The 18,786-nt window shown below is 36.1% G+C and overlaps 1 protein-coding gene across 1 annotated transcript; it reads left to right on the top strand.

Moving 5' to 3' along the window:
* The first annotated feature begins 1,098 nt into the window (after nucleotides 1-1,098).
* Nucleotides 1,099-18,692, top strand: Chd64 (transgelin calponin-3). The gene is made up of 4 exons (XM_076766096.1): nucleotides 1,099-1,301; nucleotides 16,963-17,099; nucleotides 17,176-17,380; nucleotides 17,839-18,692. Exons 1-4 carry the CDS (start codon nucleotides 1,245-1,247, stop codon nucleotides 18,007-18,009), a joined length of 570 nt encoding a protein of 189 aa, XP_076622211.1. The 5' UTR covers nucleotides 1,099-1,244; the 3' UTR covers nucleotides 18,010-18,692.
* The last annotated feature ends 94 nt before the right edge of the window (nucleotides 18,693-18,786 follow it).

The raw sequence follows: 18,786 nt of genomic DNA, 5'->3' as shown, positions 1-18,786 counted from the left end.
AACAAACAGACTCTATATCCAGTACTAGCTGTAATCTTGTATATATAAGATAATAATATCGATGTTAGTTATTTAATTTTAAACTATCATCGACTCGTATATATAGTGATTCGTCAAAAGTACTCAGAAAATGGACGTAACGATTTGAACTCGATCTAAGGAAACTTGTTTCCTTCTCATGTTTTGTTCTTCCTCTGATTCCTTTTTTATAATGAATGAAAGTTCGAGTTATTTTGTACTCATTTATATCATTTAGACCCCATCTACGTTCCCTATTCTTTCTAACTATATGTATGTATTCTGGGTGTTCGGCCACCCTTGTGAAAAATTGTAATGGGAGATTCTAGATGCCAAAATAGGACGAAAATCAAGAATTCCAATTTGTTGATGGAGGCTTCGTTAAAAAGTTATTAACGTTTAAAGTTCCGCCCGTACTGAATTTTTTTCTAGAAAGTGGGTAGGACTTCAGGGGTATGTCTATTCACCAAAAACGATTGTAATCAACCCCCACAACCAAAAATAATTTTTTCAGAATGATTTGAAATTTTTTAGTTTAATTTTTTAATAACTTTTTAATGAAGCCTCAGTCAAGAAATTGATATTCTTGATTTTCGTCTTATTTTGGCCTCTAGAATCTCCCATTAATTATTTTACTTAATGTCGATTTTTACCAAATTGGTAAATCAAGATGAACTTTCCTTTAAAGCATTTAAAAACTAATGGACTAATGGAGGATCACATAAAGTTTCAAATAATTAATTGACATACATTGTACAATTATTATAAACTTGCAGAGGCCCGCAGCGGCCCCAATAATCCGCTTAAGGGTTGAAATAAGAATATCATTCATAAATTTTTTATTTGGTGTACACGATGGCAAACTTTTTGCCAGGGGGTGGTAACGGCGAAGTTTTTCGAACGCGGCATAAAAGCAGCTTCAGGAATTCGTCGGACGCCATATGACGTCATTCTCGTGCCAGACTGGAGAACGGAGGTCACGTGTCACGGCGTCAGACGAAAACTCGATACCCGTCCAGCATCGCGGCGACCAATAAGCGACCACAGGATTCTCTCCAGCGAGGCGCGCGTTCGCCGGTACGGTTTCGGTCGTGTCAGTCGAGCCGCGACCGTGGAACAGTGAACATCGCGAGATACCGTTATTATTTTCCGTTCGAGCAATCACGATCGTCGCGAGGTTCGTTCGTTTTCATTTCTTTTGGTTGTTGCAAAGTCACGTCGAGGGTATGATGGCCAGTAACAGGGCTGCCAAGTCGGGTTTCGCGGCTGAAGCCCAGAGAAAGGTAAGGGACGAATCTATTTTATTTTACTCTTTCGCTGAGCGTCGAGTTTGGTCGGTGTGCCACCGTGACCCAGTGCGCGACCATCCCCCGAGGAATTCGACCTACTGAGGGTGCGTGTACGCGCATGCGCGGTGACCGGGGTTCATTGCACCTGAACTCGCACCAACGACAGGAGGTGAAATAATATTTCGGTTGATCAGTGATCTATGGGGTGTGGAAATCGTCTCGATAATTTTAATTAAATAAACAGTATTCTTACAAATATTTTAATTAATATTTAACGTTATCTCTGTGGTTTATTTAATTTAATTAATAGTTACCAAGGTGTTCGTGAACGAAGGAAACACTAGCACACATATTAAGTGTATTTGTATTGATTGTAATGGATAACATTTTGAATATTTATCGCGTTGAAAATCAGCCGAAGAGTACCTCGGTAATTATTAATATTTGACCACGTCGATAGACTTCCGTATGCCACTCGAATTCAGATAGTAGACTTTGTTGATGGGGAGTTCAAGGGTACTCGCCACTGACCCTGCTACAATTGAAATTCATTGACCCTTATGAACCTAGAATCTACACGTTTCTACTGGTTTCCTCAACCGATAATATTTTTCAACAAACATGGATAAGCTTGGTAAATTAAGAACGAAGATCTGGCTGTTTCTCGATTTCGTATCTCCGTTTCTGTTTTTGTTTCTTTGGCGGTGGTCTAAAATCGGTAAACATACTGCTTCGTCACGAACCGAGGAGCAGTGATATTCGTGTGTTTATCTTGGATCTAGGTGTAAGTACGCGCTAGTCAAACGTCTGTAGATTAAGATACTCGTGTCGCAGAGATTCCATGGCGCTTATCGAAACGTAATCCTATAAGTTGCAATCGGAATGCGCGGTGCACGTTTACACAGCGATAGGAGAGATCATTGAATGTCGTTAAAAGGAATTTTGTTCCATGAAAATTTGAAGAAGAAAACGGTATACGGGACTTCGAAGGCGATGGTACGTGGGCGCAGATAAGTCGAGCGCAAACGAAGGATTCACGGAAGAGTATCAAAGTTTTGATACGCTCGAGGAGCGTTCTTTTCGGGACACCTGAAGGTACATACACCGGGTGCACACCTTTCCGTCGAATTTGCTCGCGAGTTCGTCGGCAACAGCTGCCAGACGTCCCTCCTTTCGACCGGGGAATTAAAATGAGACTCTGCTGCCAAAGAAGGGAGCGTCCCTCACGAAACTCGCTGGCCATGGTACACTTCTTCGCAGTAATCGCTTCGACATCGCCTTCCTAATATTTCTGTGTCACGAGGGTCGTTCAAGAACGAAAACGCAGTATTTTGAGTTCTCGTTTCTCGACGTAGTATCCTACGACTCGGTTACATTCCGTCTTCGAAATAGTCTTCAATTTTGGGAACAAACGAAAGTCCGAGGTACTGCAAAATTCCCTCTATCGATAAAGCTTCGATTCCTCAGAGGCCATCAAATGACTTGATTAGTTTGTTATATTTCCTACCATAAAAGAATTATTTAATACTTAATTCTTAATTCTATGTTAATTAATTCCTTTAACAACAATCGTTTGCCAATAGAATCAAAAGAGAAGAAACGCGTTTAAATTAGGACGTAAACATTTGCGTGGGATAATAGAAAAAATGATGATCAAATCGGGGAACACTGTTGCATCGCGTAGCATAAAAGCTGGTGTAGTCTCTGAATTGAACAAGGGAGGGAAAAATGGGGCAAAACACAAGGGATCCGTTGTTTTACCGACTTCGAACCGGTTCTTTTTGTTTCTCGTGAAACAATCGGCAAGTAACAAGTCCGAAGGACGCTCATTATAGCACTCGTGGAGGAACGAGCACTCATTACGAAGATACGCGCTTATCGTCGTCGGAATGCCAACGGTTCATTCGTTGTATGTAGTTCGCTGATACGACGAGGTTTCTATTCCACGATTAGGTGGAGGCGTTGGCTCGAATGAAAAGATGTAAAACGATAGTCGAGGTGCGATGAACTCGAATTTCCAAGGTCCAAGACCATTATGCAATTCATCGGTAGTATGATAATCGATCGAATAGCATGCACGTGTTACGCTAATTGCAACACGACACTAGGTCAACAATAGCATTGTTATCGGTATCTTCAGGCTCGCCGCGCGAACCATAACCACTTTTCATAATTAATGGGATCTGTCGGTTCAAAGATCCCCCTCGGTGACAGTTCTTCGATACTTTACGCGAAACAAAACGTTTTACAAAAAGCAATCGAAATTATCAGAGGAAGCACATCAATGTCGAACCTTATCATTATTATATTTTCATTGTCTATAAAATTATTATTTTAACCGAGTCCTTTTTCGTGGACGTGATGCCTTAGAAATTAGAGATAACAATTACGGCCACGTGTTTCCGTGAACGTCGCACGATGAATGCGCGGTATTATGCTTCGGATCTAAACATAGGCATGCTTCATCCCCGAGGAGGATATCTGTATTAGCCACCGGAAACGCTGTAAAGTGCTTTCCGTTTTAGGAACGAACAGCCAAAGGCTCCTCGGAGAATCTTGCCTACGATTTTCGTTCGTCAGCCTCGAAATTCTCACGCTCGCTGACTTTTACGTCATTCATCGTTCTGTTCCGGCATTCAAATCTCCACGGAACGACGTTCGATTCGCGACTCGAGACGTAGTTTCAGAAGATACTTTAAGTTAATAGTTCTTTATTTTTAATATTTTTGTCATCTGTCTTGGAATCTAACTTGTTCCATAGATTGAAAATTTTGAACAATATGTAAACAGAAAATTGTCATCATCTTGACTCGATTATTTAATTATTAAATAACGTGTTGAGTTGAAAGTCTGAACAGCTAATATTCGATTCGACGTAGTTTCAGAAGATACTTTAAATTAATGGTTCTTTATTTTTAATATTCTTGTCACCTGTCTTGGAATCTAACTTGTTCCATAGCTTGAAAATTTTGAACAATATGTAAACAGAAAATTGTCATCATCTTGACTCGATTACTTAATTATTAAATAACGTATTGAAAGTCCGAACAGGTAATATTTGATTCTGGTTCACCGTACAGCGTGGAATACTTCGGCTTGCTCGAAGAATTTTTACAGGTGGGCCCATCTCGAAAAACGAAAGTGTAAATATTTAACGGAATTAACCACAAGGAGCAAACGCGTCGACAAAAATTCCTCGCTGTCGCAATCTCGGGCTCGCGAAACTCCACGTTCGCGAACAGACATGAATTCGTACACAAATCATTAGTTGACGCGCGAGGCCGAGCATGGCAATAGAGGCGAAGGACACCGAGCAATGCAATACGAATTCTGTAGAGCGAGTCGAGGCACACGTTTGTGGAATCTTACGTCTGGTTCGATCTCTTCGTGAAAACGAGGTTCTGAATCATCGAAACGCCTTAAAAAAGAGTCATGAGTAACCGATAAAAAGTTCGATGATACATTCTGGATAAGATAGAAGACGGTAAGATGCCCTAAAAATATGAAAGTTTATCGATCAAAAGAATCATCGGTACCTAACTAATCGTCAACTTCCTTGTAAACGAGGAGGTCGCGTTTTCTCTTGGAATCCCTGCGTTTCAACGAATAAAATACTTTTATCCGGTTAAATGAGTCGTTTAGAAACTTTACAGTTCACCCGATACGGGTCTTTAACTGCTGTCTACAATTTCGTTGCGACTTTTACATTGTTCATAAATAAGAACCTGCGAATACGTAACGAATCTGGAGTCACATTTCTAAAATCAATATGGCGGACAAGATTATAAGGGTTTTCGTAATTTTGATGAAAAGCACTATGTAAAGTTATCTAGGATCACTTGTTATGAATCTAAAATCAGATCTTATTATTCACGAAGGAAATAATTAATAACTGAGCACAAAACGCTGTTCGATGGCGACTAAAATGAATTTCTGTTTGGACGAATTTCCTTAAAGGGTGTAATCGAGCGTTCTCGTATTCTTTATAGTATTGTAACGAAGTTAAGTGCAAACTACAGACCATTCTCGAGGAACTTTCTCTTATTCGTGAGTCATTCAAGCATAGCTTCTTCCTTATGTCATATCTTTGTCAAGCGTCGATCTAAGTCGACTTTAATTATCGATCGTTCGCCCCAATGATTTATTACTTAATCGAACGATCCCCGTCGGAACACGTTAGGAAATCTGTTCTGATTATGTATTTAACTGAAGTTCTGCAAATCTGGACAAATCGAATTATGTATTGTAACTGATTATAGTATTATTTACCGTTTCTATACAATTTAATTCAATGCGTTGACTGCTGGATGATCTGTAATCGTGTGAATGGCTCAAGATAGAAAGCTGAATGGATCAAAAGATAGTTAATAGTAATAAACTTTTGTAAACACGACATTTACAATTTCCCATTAAGATCCATAAAATAATTTAAGATTTTAAGGTTCAATAACATTTTTATATTGCCTGTATGAACCACTAGACAAATTAAAGGGAATATTTAAATCATTTTTACGCTAACATGGGGAACAATTATTCAAGCAGATGCGAAGTTAAAATTAATTGAAAACTGTGCTGTCGTTTGAAAAAGATGACCGAGTTTGCAGAAACTATCACAGCAACCTCGACACCGTCTCCCCTCCCTGGCTTTGCATTCTTTGAAATTAACACAAGTAAATTCCCACGAGTGATAGAACAAATTTCATGGTCGAGAAACAACCGTGAACTTTGTAGTTAAAATGCAATAAATTTCTATCCAAGCCGAATCTTGCGTGCTCGTTAAGAATCGCATGAATATTAATCAGCCAGCAGTTACTCCTTTTCCTATAATTCGAGCGATACAAAGATAGGAAAGAACGATTTATATCGTACGAATAAAAATGTTTTTATTCATCTGCTATCGTTGCATTATTCATGGATGGAAATAGAAACAAGATAGTCGAAGGAGGGAAAGTTTCGTGAATTGCATAGCAAAACTTTGATCTCAACAATTGGTCGTTAACCCTTCTATTTGTAAGCAGGATTAAGCACTATTCCACCAATATGTACTAACAATTTAAAAAAAGAAACAAAATGCTATTAATTTGAAATTTAAATATTTGATATTCTAATTAAAATACGTTTTTATCTTCTTTTGCTCTTGCAACTTTCAAATTTCAAGAATAATTTTCTATTACTTAATTCTAAATTTAATTCTTACTTTAAAAAAAGTTTTAATATTCTATCATTATTATAAATTGACCTTCAATACGAAAGATTTTTTAGCGTTAATCGATTTTTATATTTCGAGTTATTTGGTCCACTGGAGGTCTGGAACATTTTGTCACAGACGTCGATCTTTTGCGTCAAGGTTTCGCTGAATAGAGCAAATCTGCAGCCACACTCATTAAGTGGGAGCTAATCAGATTTAATTCGAGTACCAGTATGAAAGGGGAGCTGACGTTGAACTATACGGTTTCGTTAGACAACGGCGACACAAACCTGAACGGGGGTTCGATTATTTACTTCGTACGGACGAGCAAAGACGATAAATAGATTAAATGACGATTCCAAGGCGATTGTATAATCGTGACATATTCGTAAGTGACTTCATTCAATTTGCAAACTTCCACGTACGAACACGGTACGCGATACCTTACCTGTTCGGGCTTCATCTCGTTTAGAGGCCCTTATATGGCCGACAGTAAGCAACAACCTTCGAGGTAGCTCGTGAATTGAAAACGTGTTGCGTGTAAGTGGATAAACCTTACGGGAATAATGCATGGCGAGGTCACGGAAAGTGGGTCAACGATTTTTTCTGAAAAGGTGCACGAATCGAATCGTGTTTTTTTTCGTTACAAAGAAACGGAGCAAAGTTCATAGACAAGGTTCATATAGTACGTACGAATACAGTATTCATAATTATTAGAACGGTACCGAATCTCAGTCGAAATGCAGAATGGCGGAAAATTCGAAGCTCGAATCTCTCGACGATCTTGGAATATTTGAAAGTTTCAAGAGTATCGATAAGTTTCGAGAGCCCAATGAGTATTAATCTCTTCTAAGCATTTTTATTAAAGTTTACTCTAGCAGTATCGTCGAAATAAAATAGCAAAGAGTGTCTGAAAACGCAATTCGATCGTTTCGGCGTCGAACAAGTCGGATTACAACGTTAATTCCACAGTCGATAAATTAATTTAACGCGACACGACGTAAGCAGAAACGCGATTTGAGAGGGCTTCCTTCAATTTGTCTAGTGGTCCGTCGATGGCAGGCCTCTGACCCAGTTTACACGACCGTGAACGAGCTAACGTGCCATTAAAAACGTCACTGTCGCGAGCGTTAGAGAGCGCGAGCAAGGCGATCCTTTAATTGCAAACACTTGCCCTCTTCTGACGCATTCAAATCACGTTCGCCCGTAACAATCTGCGCTGGCAACGCGTGCTTGAACATGTTGCTTTCATTATGTAAGAAACAAGGATATTTTCCTTTTATTTTTGCTTTCCTCTTGACGATTTAGTGGCCGCGCGTTTCGCTAAAAGTTTCGACTCGATGAAACATTTCTAACTGTGTTCTTTGACCCAAAATTTTTTTAACGCCTCGTTATCAAAAACTTCCGAAGAGACAACGATGTAAAATAAATAATAAATATACATTTCAAAATTTCGTGCCTCCAGGAAACCCACGTTCGTATTTCATAATTTTAAATCTAAAATCTCTGAAAGGACTTTTATCTAGATTCGTGAAATGTGTTTTTCGAGCCCCTTCCTTTCTCCAGTCATTCAATATTTAACGACTGCAATTCTGTGCCATGAACTGTAGCACGAAATGTGAATGCTGGTATATGCAAACATTTTCTGAGATCCCAGGAAATTTCCGAGTCATTTGGCTCCAGGGCTACCTTCTCAATTCTGGAGCCAGGTATAATGGGCCCTTCATAAAACATTCCGACTGTCAACCACGGCAGAAAGAATCTGTTTTACCTTGTGAAAGCTCGAATACCTTTCGATTGGAACGAAAAATTCGAGGGAATACGTACGTGGTCTACTGACGTTTTAATATTTTTCTAATTAAAAGAAAGAGATAAGAGATTGCGGTCTACGAAAGCGTTTTTTTGTTAGAGCGAGAAAAATGATACAGGTGAGGGTCCGTTGTAACCCCGCATAATTTCGAACACAATGGACTCTCCACCACACCCGTCGAACCTTAGAATCCTGCTGGAGAAGAGCCGGATTCAAGAACGCTTGGTATGCTGTGGAATCTATATAGGTAGACGTCACACCCTGTCCCTAAAGTTCTCGTTTTGCTTTTCACTCTTTATGTGGTCGAGACGTTGGTCTTCGTAGAATTTAATATAAAAACTATTGTTTCCTGACGGGTATTCGAGAAGATTATCCTAGGTTTGTGGTAGAATTATCGGCCATTTCCTCTCATTTTTTTCCTCTCAGTTTGTTAGTTCGAAGAAATTGTTTTTCCAAATCGTTGATTTCTAAAGCAGGGGATACAACCCTTAGAGTAGGAGGTACGATGCAAAGAGAACATCAAAGAATAAAAAAAGCTTCTATTCGTATTAATACATTGGTCATCGAAATTTTACATCTTAACCCTCTATAGGCCCATATAACTTTCTAAATAATTTTAGCTTTTTCACAAGATGACGTAATTATATAATATCTCTGAGATAAACAATAACAATATTGACGATGGTTGGCAGCACCAAGAACCTGAAATATCAAAGTTAATGCCTTGCAAGTTTACATTTAAGAAAAAAATTCAGCCCATAGAGGGTTAAGAATTGTTTTATATAAAATTTTATAAGTAAATAAACCCACTCAAGATTGCATACACCCTGAATTTAATCTATAATCCGCACTTTTAACTTCTAGATAGCATCTGTCAAATGGTGTATATCGTCACTGCAAATATCTACACGCATTAAAAGTCTGTGTGTTTGTGACTTCCCTATAGCTTTTACTATTTCCGTCCAATTTACTTAAAATTCCGTTTAGTTGCTCTTTATGATCCGACGAGAAGTCTAGGCTACTCGATTTGCATGTGGGAGTTTGTCTTAACGAACCGGTATTTTCTCAAGGTCGACTCTATGTTGCGTTATCCCGTTCAAGAAATTGAAATAAGGTCTCTAGTACTCGGTGAAGACAGAAATAAACCTTTTACGCGGAATGTAGTTTATAAGTAAAAATACAGAAATATATTTTTCAAACTTTAACCGGAGAATTGGTCACAAATTATTTTAGCGATGCTTAAATCGATTTAACGCAAGAATAATCGAGTCGATAATTGCACGAACGTGGAACGAAAAATGAGGTATTTGCAAACTCACTTCGCCTGGCAGACCTTCGGACTTGCTAGAATCGTCGACACGAAATCACAGAAGCAAATCTTGCCAGGTGTTTTCGTAATCGACGAACGGCACTTCCACGGAGCGGCCATTGCTTCGTTTCGGTTCGTCAGCATGAATTTGTAGTATGTACATTTTTTGCGCGAATACCAACGTTGACGCGTGATTACTCGTTTCTCCGTTAATGAAATTATCGCACGCTTACTTAATACCTATATATAGAATTCGTATAATGGTCTACATTGTCGGCTGGTATCATCGAGATAGTGGACGCCTGCATACAATTCGAACATTATCGTCGAACGAATAGAGAGGCTCGTGAAAACGTCGCGTCGATGTTTAAACTCACCTGGACTTATGCAAAACTTACGTCGCTTTCAAAATTCACACTAAACGTTTACGAATGCTTTGAGAAATAAAGTTATTTATTTATTATCCGTGTGAGTTGATTAATAGGAAGAAATAACCGAAACAGAAGTTACAAAAATAATAATAATGTAAAACGTTTGAAAACGAATTAAAATTGGTTAGTGGTCCTTTAAAAAATAGTTATTTAATTTAAGAACCTATATAGAAATTTTAAAATTAATATGACAATCTTAAAGTGAAATAAAGATGTTTGCTAAATTTTATTTGGGATTTGTTTTAACTCGTCATTTTTTTTTTAATAGTGTGAATTAATATTATAAAGATGGAGGGAAACTCGAAAAGAAATTGATGTTCAAATATTTATTTTACGAGGAATACAAAATTCAGCTATATCTCAAAATTATTTATTTACTTTCTACATTACGTTTACCATGCTTTCTTGCAACGAACGTGCGTCATTCGGAATTATTTTGTACCCTGCTGTTTTATAACATAGTTACAACTGTAGTTTTCCTCGACTGATTTCCTCGACCGACTCTAATAATCAACGTTCTACTGTGCCGGAACAAATGCTGTACTTGACAAATTACTGACAAGCGAAGGCTGTGATTTAAATGAGTCGACAGCCAAGCATGAATAAGCTGCTGAATATTAAAGATATTCAGTCATTTTTAATAAAAAAAAATGCATAAACACTGTAACTTCAGTATCGACGGATACAGTTTAGTTCTTTATTTAAATAAAAGCTGAGAAATAACAAAAAAAAATCAATGTTGTATATCAATCTTTAAAGTGTTTCTCTAGATCGTGTGTATTCAAACTTTCCAAGAACACATAATAAAACATCACAAATTTAAAACAAAATCATCTGTCTTTAAGTAAATTCAATTTTCTCCAACTCCTAGCTTAGACCACTTTCATAATTAATAACACATATACGTATCAAAATAATACAATGAAGATAACAACTTAAATCGTTATTCTTCCAATTTGCTTCACAAATGGCGTTCTGTTGATATTTTAGGGTACGTGCACTTATTATCGTATTATACACTCTGCAAAGTCTAAATAAATATGATTTACAGATACAGAAAATCCCAATGTTGACACAGTATCTTTTATAATCCTCAAATATGTAATTAGCTCTTTAGAATTGTCAATAAATGTTTGACGAGAAACTCTAAAATTTTAATACTACAGGGTGCGCGATAATTGTCAAACATAGAATGCTAATGAGCGGAAATGTTGCACAGTCGCTTAATTAGAATAAATTTGCATCGGACTGATACCGTCTTACTCGAAGGTAATATTTCGTTAATTAAATGTGACGTCGTGTCAGAGCCGCGGTTGACAAAGCTATACCATCAAGAACGTCTCGGTCTTTGACCATAAACGGTTAAGCATTGCTGTTCGAAACCTCAAAACGTGCAGTTTACGTAATCCGCCCTAGTTAAAACTGTTGTTACCTCCGTAGCAAATAATTAATAACTCAAAAGACGAAATTCATCACGCGTCAATTGCAGCTCGTTAACTCGTTGACGTAGCAAAACAATTGGGAAACCTAATTAGCAAGCAATACCTGCAATAGCACAATTTACTGACTTTTTAGATTCGTACGAGCCTGAGAAAAGAATCACTATACATACGCGAAGTAAATATTTCTTTCTCAGTATGTTATAAACAAAGGTAATTGACAACAATATGTATACGATACTTAAAATCATTTACGTTACTGTATAATCAATTTTATACTCGTGAAATGTGAAAGAAAACAAATGAACGATATAATTAAAAAAAAAATGGGTAAAATTCTTAGATAAAACTTTCGAAAGTTACTCTTTGAATAATAGTTAAAATTTGCAGTACAGAATGAAATATTTGAACAAATAAAAATCTGTTTAATATAGTTAATATTCGAATAAAATTTTGCTAGTCTTTGATTTTTTGAATATTTCATCGGGTGATCGAGTTTGAAAAGAAGACTTTTTCCGTAAAAGTTTAGATGTTTCGATGTTAAATAATCACTGTTGATGTTAATGGTGTTATATATAATAATCGCACTTACATATTCTAACTTGAGGAAGGAGGCGCGCTTTCAACAAGCCGAACGACGCGTTTGGTGAAAGCGAATACCTCTAATGTGAAACTTCTTTGCATGAAACTCGGCATTGTTCTGATGAACTGCCTGATTTGTATAAAGAAAATTCTTATTAGGTGATTTCACTTTGCATGCCAAACCCTGGGACCGAATTGTGACTCTTACGTTACTTGTTTTCTACCTGACAATATCGCTGATAGAGATCTATAAGATTTTTAGATCAGTGTTGTCACGTATGTTATCAATAATCACATAGGGACTGTTACCAAACAGTTTGTAACAACGCTAAAATTTAAAAAATGAATGTTTGTTCGGATGTAGATAAATATTTTACTGAAAATATTATCTTTAAAAATTATAATTGTATTCCTAATACAAGAATTGTTAATTCTTAAAAATCTTATCCAAGGATAAGACAGTTTGCATTTTTACCAATCTCTATCAACTTCAAGGACAGCACTTTTTGATATAATCTGTTTGATAGCATAAGACTTATCATCTATCTGTGATACAGTATCAATATCAAAATAAGTAGATGATTGATTGAATTCTACATTGTACTAAAGCGATGGTTTTGTAAAAAAGTAAGCAATAAAGTAATTGTCATGTTGGATGACCAACTTCTTTATCAATGTATACTCTGGATCATCACCTCTGAGTCGCCTAGATTACAAGCCCTTATGGCCAAAGTCTACCCTTGTTCATTTAGTCAACAAGGGTAGAGTTCACCTAAGTTCGTCATCCCATGCCCCATCCCTTTTCTTTAGCTTTAATATACAGGGTGTTCGGCCACCCCTGGGAAAAATTTTAATGGGGGATTCTAGAGGCCAAAATAAGACGAAAATCAAGAATACCAATTTGTTGATGAAGGCTTCGTTAAACAGTCATTAACGTTTAAAGTTCCGACCGTACTGAATTTTTTTCTCGAAACTGAGTAGGATTTCGGGGGTATGTCTATTGACCAAAAATGCTTGCAATTGACCCCTGCAACTAAAAATAATTTTTCCAATACGATTCGAAAGTCTTTTTTTCCACCCAAAACTTTCAGCACTTACTCGAATTTTTTTCTCGAAAGTGGATAGGATTTCGGAAGTATGTGTATTCACCAAAAATGATTGTAATTGACCCTCGCAACCGAAAATAATTTGTTCAGAACGATTTGAAATTTTTGAATTTAATTGTTAATAACTTATTAACGAAGCCTCCATCAACAAATTGGTATTCTTCATTTTCGTCTTATTTTGGCCTCTAGAATCCCCCATTACAATTTTTTGCAGGGGTAGCCGAACATCCTGTATATTCATATTTCAACCCACGAGTTACTAATCTCTTCAAACTGGACTTCAACAGTCAAATGTAATCTGTTTCATTAATATTAAAAGAAACTATACCAACCAAGTGCTACCTCAAAACAAGTATTTATATACAAGAAGGTTTTTATTTATTAAAAACACAGAGTGTGCCCCCAAATTTTTGAGCAACAGTTGAAACATTAAGCTCATCAAGGTTGAGAGTAATTTTCGATTTTGTCTATGCAAGAGATTTATGTTCTTATCACGCAATGTATAAACGAACCATTACCTTGCCATTAATTGCTTTCATGTCGACAAAAAGTGTTCCGAACGTCTTCCTATTTCGTCCAGGTATGCCTGACGTCTTTAAAACGCAATATTACGTCTTTCGAAAATTCTTATTTTCTATTCGAATCACGCGGCAAGCATATTTTACTTACCAAAGCAAGAAAATGTCCACCTCCAGCAATGTTATAAAATTATGACAATGTTAATTGTAATATTAATCAAATCTTAAATATATCCTTATTATTGTAGAAACAAACATGTCCCTCGCGATATCGAATTTAATTTTCTGATTTATGTTGACCAAGTATATCAATTTTTAATTAAAGATAACTGTTTCAATGATAAATTCAAATTGATGTAAAATATATATTATAGTTATATATTCAAATGTTTATTACAGACATTTTTATTTACAATTTAAACTTTGTTTTAAATAGTAATTTTGTACATAAAATGAAAGAAAACTTGAATTAAAAAAATTTAGTCATATAATGATTAAAGTAGTATAAATTTGTGTTCACAAATAAATTACTTAATATTTATAATGCAGAAATAAGACAAACTTTGTATATCCACCAGCTCAACAAAAACACCTTTTTCTTTATTTATAATTTGAAGCCTGTTCTACCTAATGAATAATTAAATGACTACAGTATTTTGACTGTATTTACTTAAGTAACATAATCTCAATAATCTTAATTGCAGGCTTGAATAAAAATACTTGATGAAGTATGAACTCTCTCTATTGCATAAATTCAAATAAAAATGTTCAAACGTTATCAAAAGACGAGGAGACCCCATAGAATTTGATTACTATTGCTTCGAATTCTGTATCGATATACATACGTAAAATTGATATATTTGAAATGCTGTATCCAACAAAATTTCTAATATAAGAATTCGAAATCGCTGGAAAAACACTTTAACGATGCTGCCAGATGTCAGATTGGTATGTTATTCTAATCGTACGATCGGGACGCTGGTTGCTTTCCGACGCAAAATGCATCACGATCGAGACACCGTATGCCTAACGGAATATGCATACTGCACCAGGATAAATGCGACGGTCCAAGCTTGCAACCTTTCCTTTTTAGGTAGCTTTATATGTGAATAACTGTGCGCGTTCTCCATCGATCCCCCGAACTTCTGGATGCAAACTTTGATAATCGAAATTTAACCCTTTCCCTTACTCTAATTTGCTTCATAGACAATTTCTCACACGTTAGAAAAAATGATATATTCTCAAAATAAATAACAATGCTTCCATTTTTATTATTACTATAAAAATCTAGTAAAATTCTCTTTTGTTTATCCTGTATTATATTCCTCAAAGAACACAGAGATGCTCAAGAGAGATCCAAACTTTATTGACCAAAATTTAACTCCTTCTCCTACGATTATGTGCTACATAGACAATTTTTTACACGTTAGAATAGATTTTATACAAGATGTTCGGCTACCCCAGCGAAATATTGTAATGGAAGATTCTAGAGGCCAAAATAGGACGAAAATCAAGAATACCAATTTGTTGATGGAGGCTTCGTTAAAAAGTTATTAACGTTTAAAGTTCCGCCCGTACTGAATTTTTTTCTCGAAAATGCGCAGGATTTCAGAGGTATGTCTATTCACCAAAAACGATTGTAATCGACCCCCACAACCGAAAATAATTTTTCCAGAACGATTTGAAATTTTTTAATTTTGTCGAAAAATTTTAGCAGCTACCCCTGTCGATTTTTCTTAAAAATTCGCTTTTCATTTTTAATCAATTTGGTTGGCGCTGTACAGAAAAGTTGTTTAATACTTTTTTGTAGGTACCCATGGGCTCTGCATCAGAAAAAAATTTCAATGAGATACCTTTACTAGTTTAGGAGTTATGGCCGTTTGAAAATTGGACCATTTTTATGGGGTTTTTCTCATTTTGTGGTGTCAAGGATCAACTTTTCGAATATTTTTGCAATTTCTACATATTCTTCACTAAAATACGCGTTGTTTGCTTTTTTAAACATTAAAATCGTTCAATTCGTTCAGAAGTTATGACGTTTTAAAGATACGCACGAAATTTTGGAGTGACATTTCTGGCCTGAAATTATATTTTCGATAAGGAATTTCTTTCTCGAAAGTGGTTAGGATTTCGGGGGTATATCTATTTACCAAAAATAATTGTAATGGACCCCTGCAACCGAAAATAATTTTTCCAGAACAATTTGAAATTTTGTAATTTTGTCGAAAAATTTCACACCTTCTCAAATTTTTTTCTAGAAAGTGGGTAGGATTTCGGGGTATGTCTATTGACCAAAAATAATTATAATTGTCCCCTGCAATCAAAAATAATTTTTTCAGAATGATTTGAAATTTTTTAATTGAATTTTTTAATAACTTTTTAACAAAGCCTCAGTCAAGAAATTCTTGATTTTCGTCTTATTTTGGCCTCCAGAATCTCCCATTAAAATTTTTCCCAGGGATGGTCGAACACCCTGTATATTCTCAGAACGACTTACAGTGCTTTAATGTTTATTATTATTATAAAATTATAAAATTCTTTTTCCTCTATCTTGTATTATATTCCTCGAAGATCACAGTAATATCGTTCTGTTCAGGTAGTCGTTTCACGGTGCACCGGTGTATTCCTAAAATCTAAAGGAGGAAAGTAGAAGATACGCGAAAAGGAAGGAAAGAAATAGGAAAAACCTGTCCACTTCTGAAACCCTCCGCGGCGATAGCGTGGGCGGGGACGTGTTCACCGGTTTCTTTACACGGCACAAAAACTTTCTCCGAAACGATGGTTGCGTTTACGGGGGAGAATTTGTGGGACGCGTCGGAAAGAACAACGAAGTGTTGAAACAAGTTGGGTCAGTGACTTTAGCGACGCTCGTGTCGCAGACCCTACAGGATGTGTTACTTGGATCGCTCGCATAATTAATAACAGACAGCGGTCAGGAGGCTTATATCCCATCGAGTTTGAAACATTGATACGAATCTCCGTGCTCGTTCGATAAAGCTTACGGAGAAAATTTTTTTTCGAAAAACTTATAGCGTCTATGTAATTTCAACAATTTTAATAGTATATTGATTTGGGGAATAAGTTCTGTTAGAAAATTTCAACCAAAATATTTTCGATGCTTCGAGAAAATCTTTGACTCTATTTTACAGCTTCTGAATAGATAATTGCCTATTTTATCGAAAGCTTTCGCGCGCAATAAAGTTATTTCCAGCCGCCATTGACGAACGTTCGAGGAAACAGCGATTGATGGTCCCAAATCGGTTCTGTTGCAGATAAACAGTAAATATAGCGAGGAACTGGCACAGGAATGTTTGGAATGGATCAAGACGATCACGGGAGAAAATATAAACACCAATGGGGACATGGACAACTTCTACGACATCCTAAAGGATGGAGTACTTCTTTGCCAGTATTTATACTCCGTTAAAACGAGACTCGTCGCGATGGCGATTCGTTCGGTGTTAATCGGTATTTTCTCGTTTCAGATTAGTAAATGATATCAAGGAGGGCTCGGTGAAGAAAATTAACAAAACCAGTCTCGCTTTCAAGTGTATGGAAAATATAAATGCCTTCCTCGAGGCCGCGAGGGCGCTGGGCGTCCCGGCGCAAGAGACGTTCCAAACTGTCGATCTCTGGGAAAGACAAAATCTTAATTCCGTAGTGATTTGCTTGCAGTCTCTCGGTAGAAAGGTACGAGGGGAATTTAAATTGCACAGAAAGTATAGTCTACTAATTAAACTGATACAAATCACATAAACATAGGTTTGAAAATACTTATTTTTCAAATTAAAATGATTTAATACAAATACTATAAACTTGAGTGTCAACAGAAATGTGTAAACACGATTGGAACTCGCTCGATCAGGAGAAAAATGAAATATTTCTTAGTTGTTATTAGTAGAACTTCTCAACTCTTTGTATACCATCGATTCAAGGCTTAAAAAATTATTTAATATTTTAAAAATCGATAACAGATGGAGTGAAAATAATACATCATGGAAACAACAAATATAAAATCTTTTGTGAATCCTCTCGAGCTTATGAACTTGCTATGCATGATATTAAAATTACTAAAATTTAGACACGTTCTGAAAAAATGATTGCTTGGATAGTTCCAGCATTATTTTGATTTGAAATGAAATTTCTAGGCGGGTAACTATGGAAAACCAAGTATCGGACCAAAAGAGGCAGACAAAAATGTACGTAATTTCACCGAGGATCAATTAAGAGCTGGACAGGGTGTGATAAGTTTACAATATGGTAGCAACAAGGGTGCTAATCAAAGTGGAATTAATTTTGGGAACACTAGACATATGTAAACACATCTATCGTAACGTCATCCGAAATAATTCCAATTCCTTGTCGTGGTCCAAATTATTCAAGATGGCGCACAAAATAGATCCTCGCGCATGGACGATGAACCAGATGACTTCATATGCATTTACATTAGGAGATAGTAAAATACGCGCATACCGTTGGGTATGTTATAAGATTTCTTTTGTACTGTTTTGACAAAATGAGCAATCTCAATGTTACACATCTGTGCTTAAACCGAACATTTTAAACGTACGTCTTGGATCGTAATACGTATATCGCTGTTGAATCGTGAACGATTGAAAATGTGATTCGCTCTTTGAAAAAGGAACCAATTTATTTGCAAATGTAAGAACAACGTTACATTATGCCGCTAGCAAAGATTGGACAACGTGACTCCATATTTGTTAAATATTACATATAGATTATAAAACAGAGGTACTGGTGCAGCTAGGTACTCTGTTACTGTTACTGTAAAACCCTATACGAGTTACAGTGTAACCAAATTATACTTTAAAAATTCATGTTGCACGTGAGATGATAACTATTATAATTATTGTATAATGATAAATGATATATAATTATATTAAGTATTTTGTACAAATATTTTTTGATGATTATAAAAATAATTTTTCATAATGTATTGATGATATGAGTTAATAAACCAACCCACGGACAAATAAATAAATTATTATTCTTCGTTTTTTTTAATTAAATTGTTTTAATGCAAGGTAACGTTGTCGATGATGCCCCCCCCCCCCCTTCATAGACTTTGTTTATTT

This window comes from Colletes latitarsis, chromosome 6 (assembly GCF_051014445.1).
Source record: "Colletes latitarsis isolate SP2378_abdomen chromosome 6, iyColLati1, whole genome shotgun sequence".
Taxonomy (NCBI): domain Eukaryota; kingdom Metazoa; phylum Arthropoda; class Insecta; order Hymenoptera; family Colletidae; genus Colletes; species Colletes latitarsis.
The sequence above is the reverse complement of the archived record's forward strand: the minus strand, read 5'-3'. Positions and strand labels throughout refer to the sequence as shown.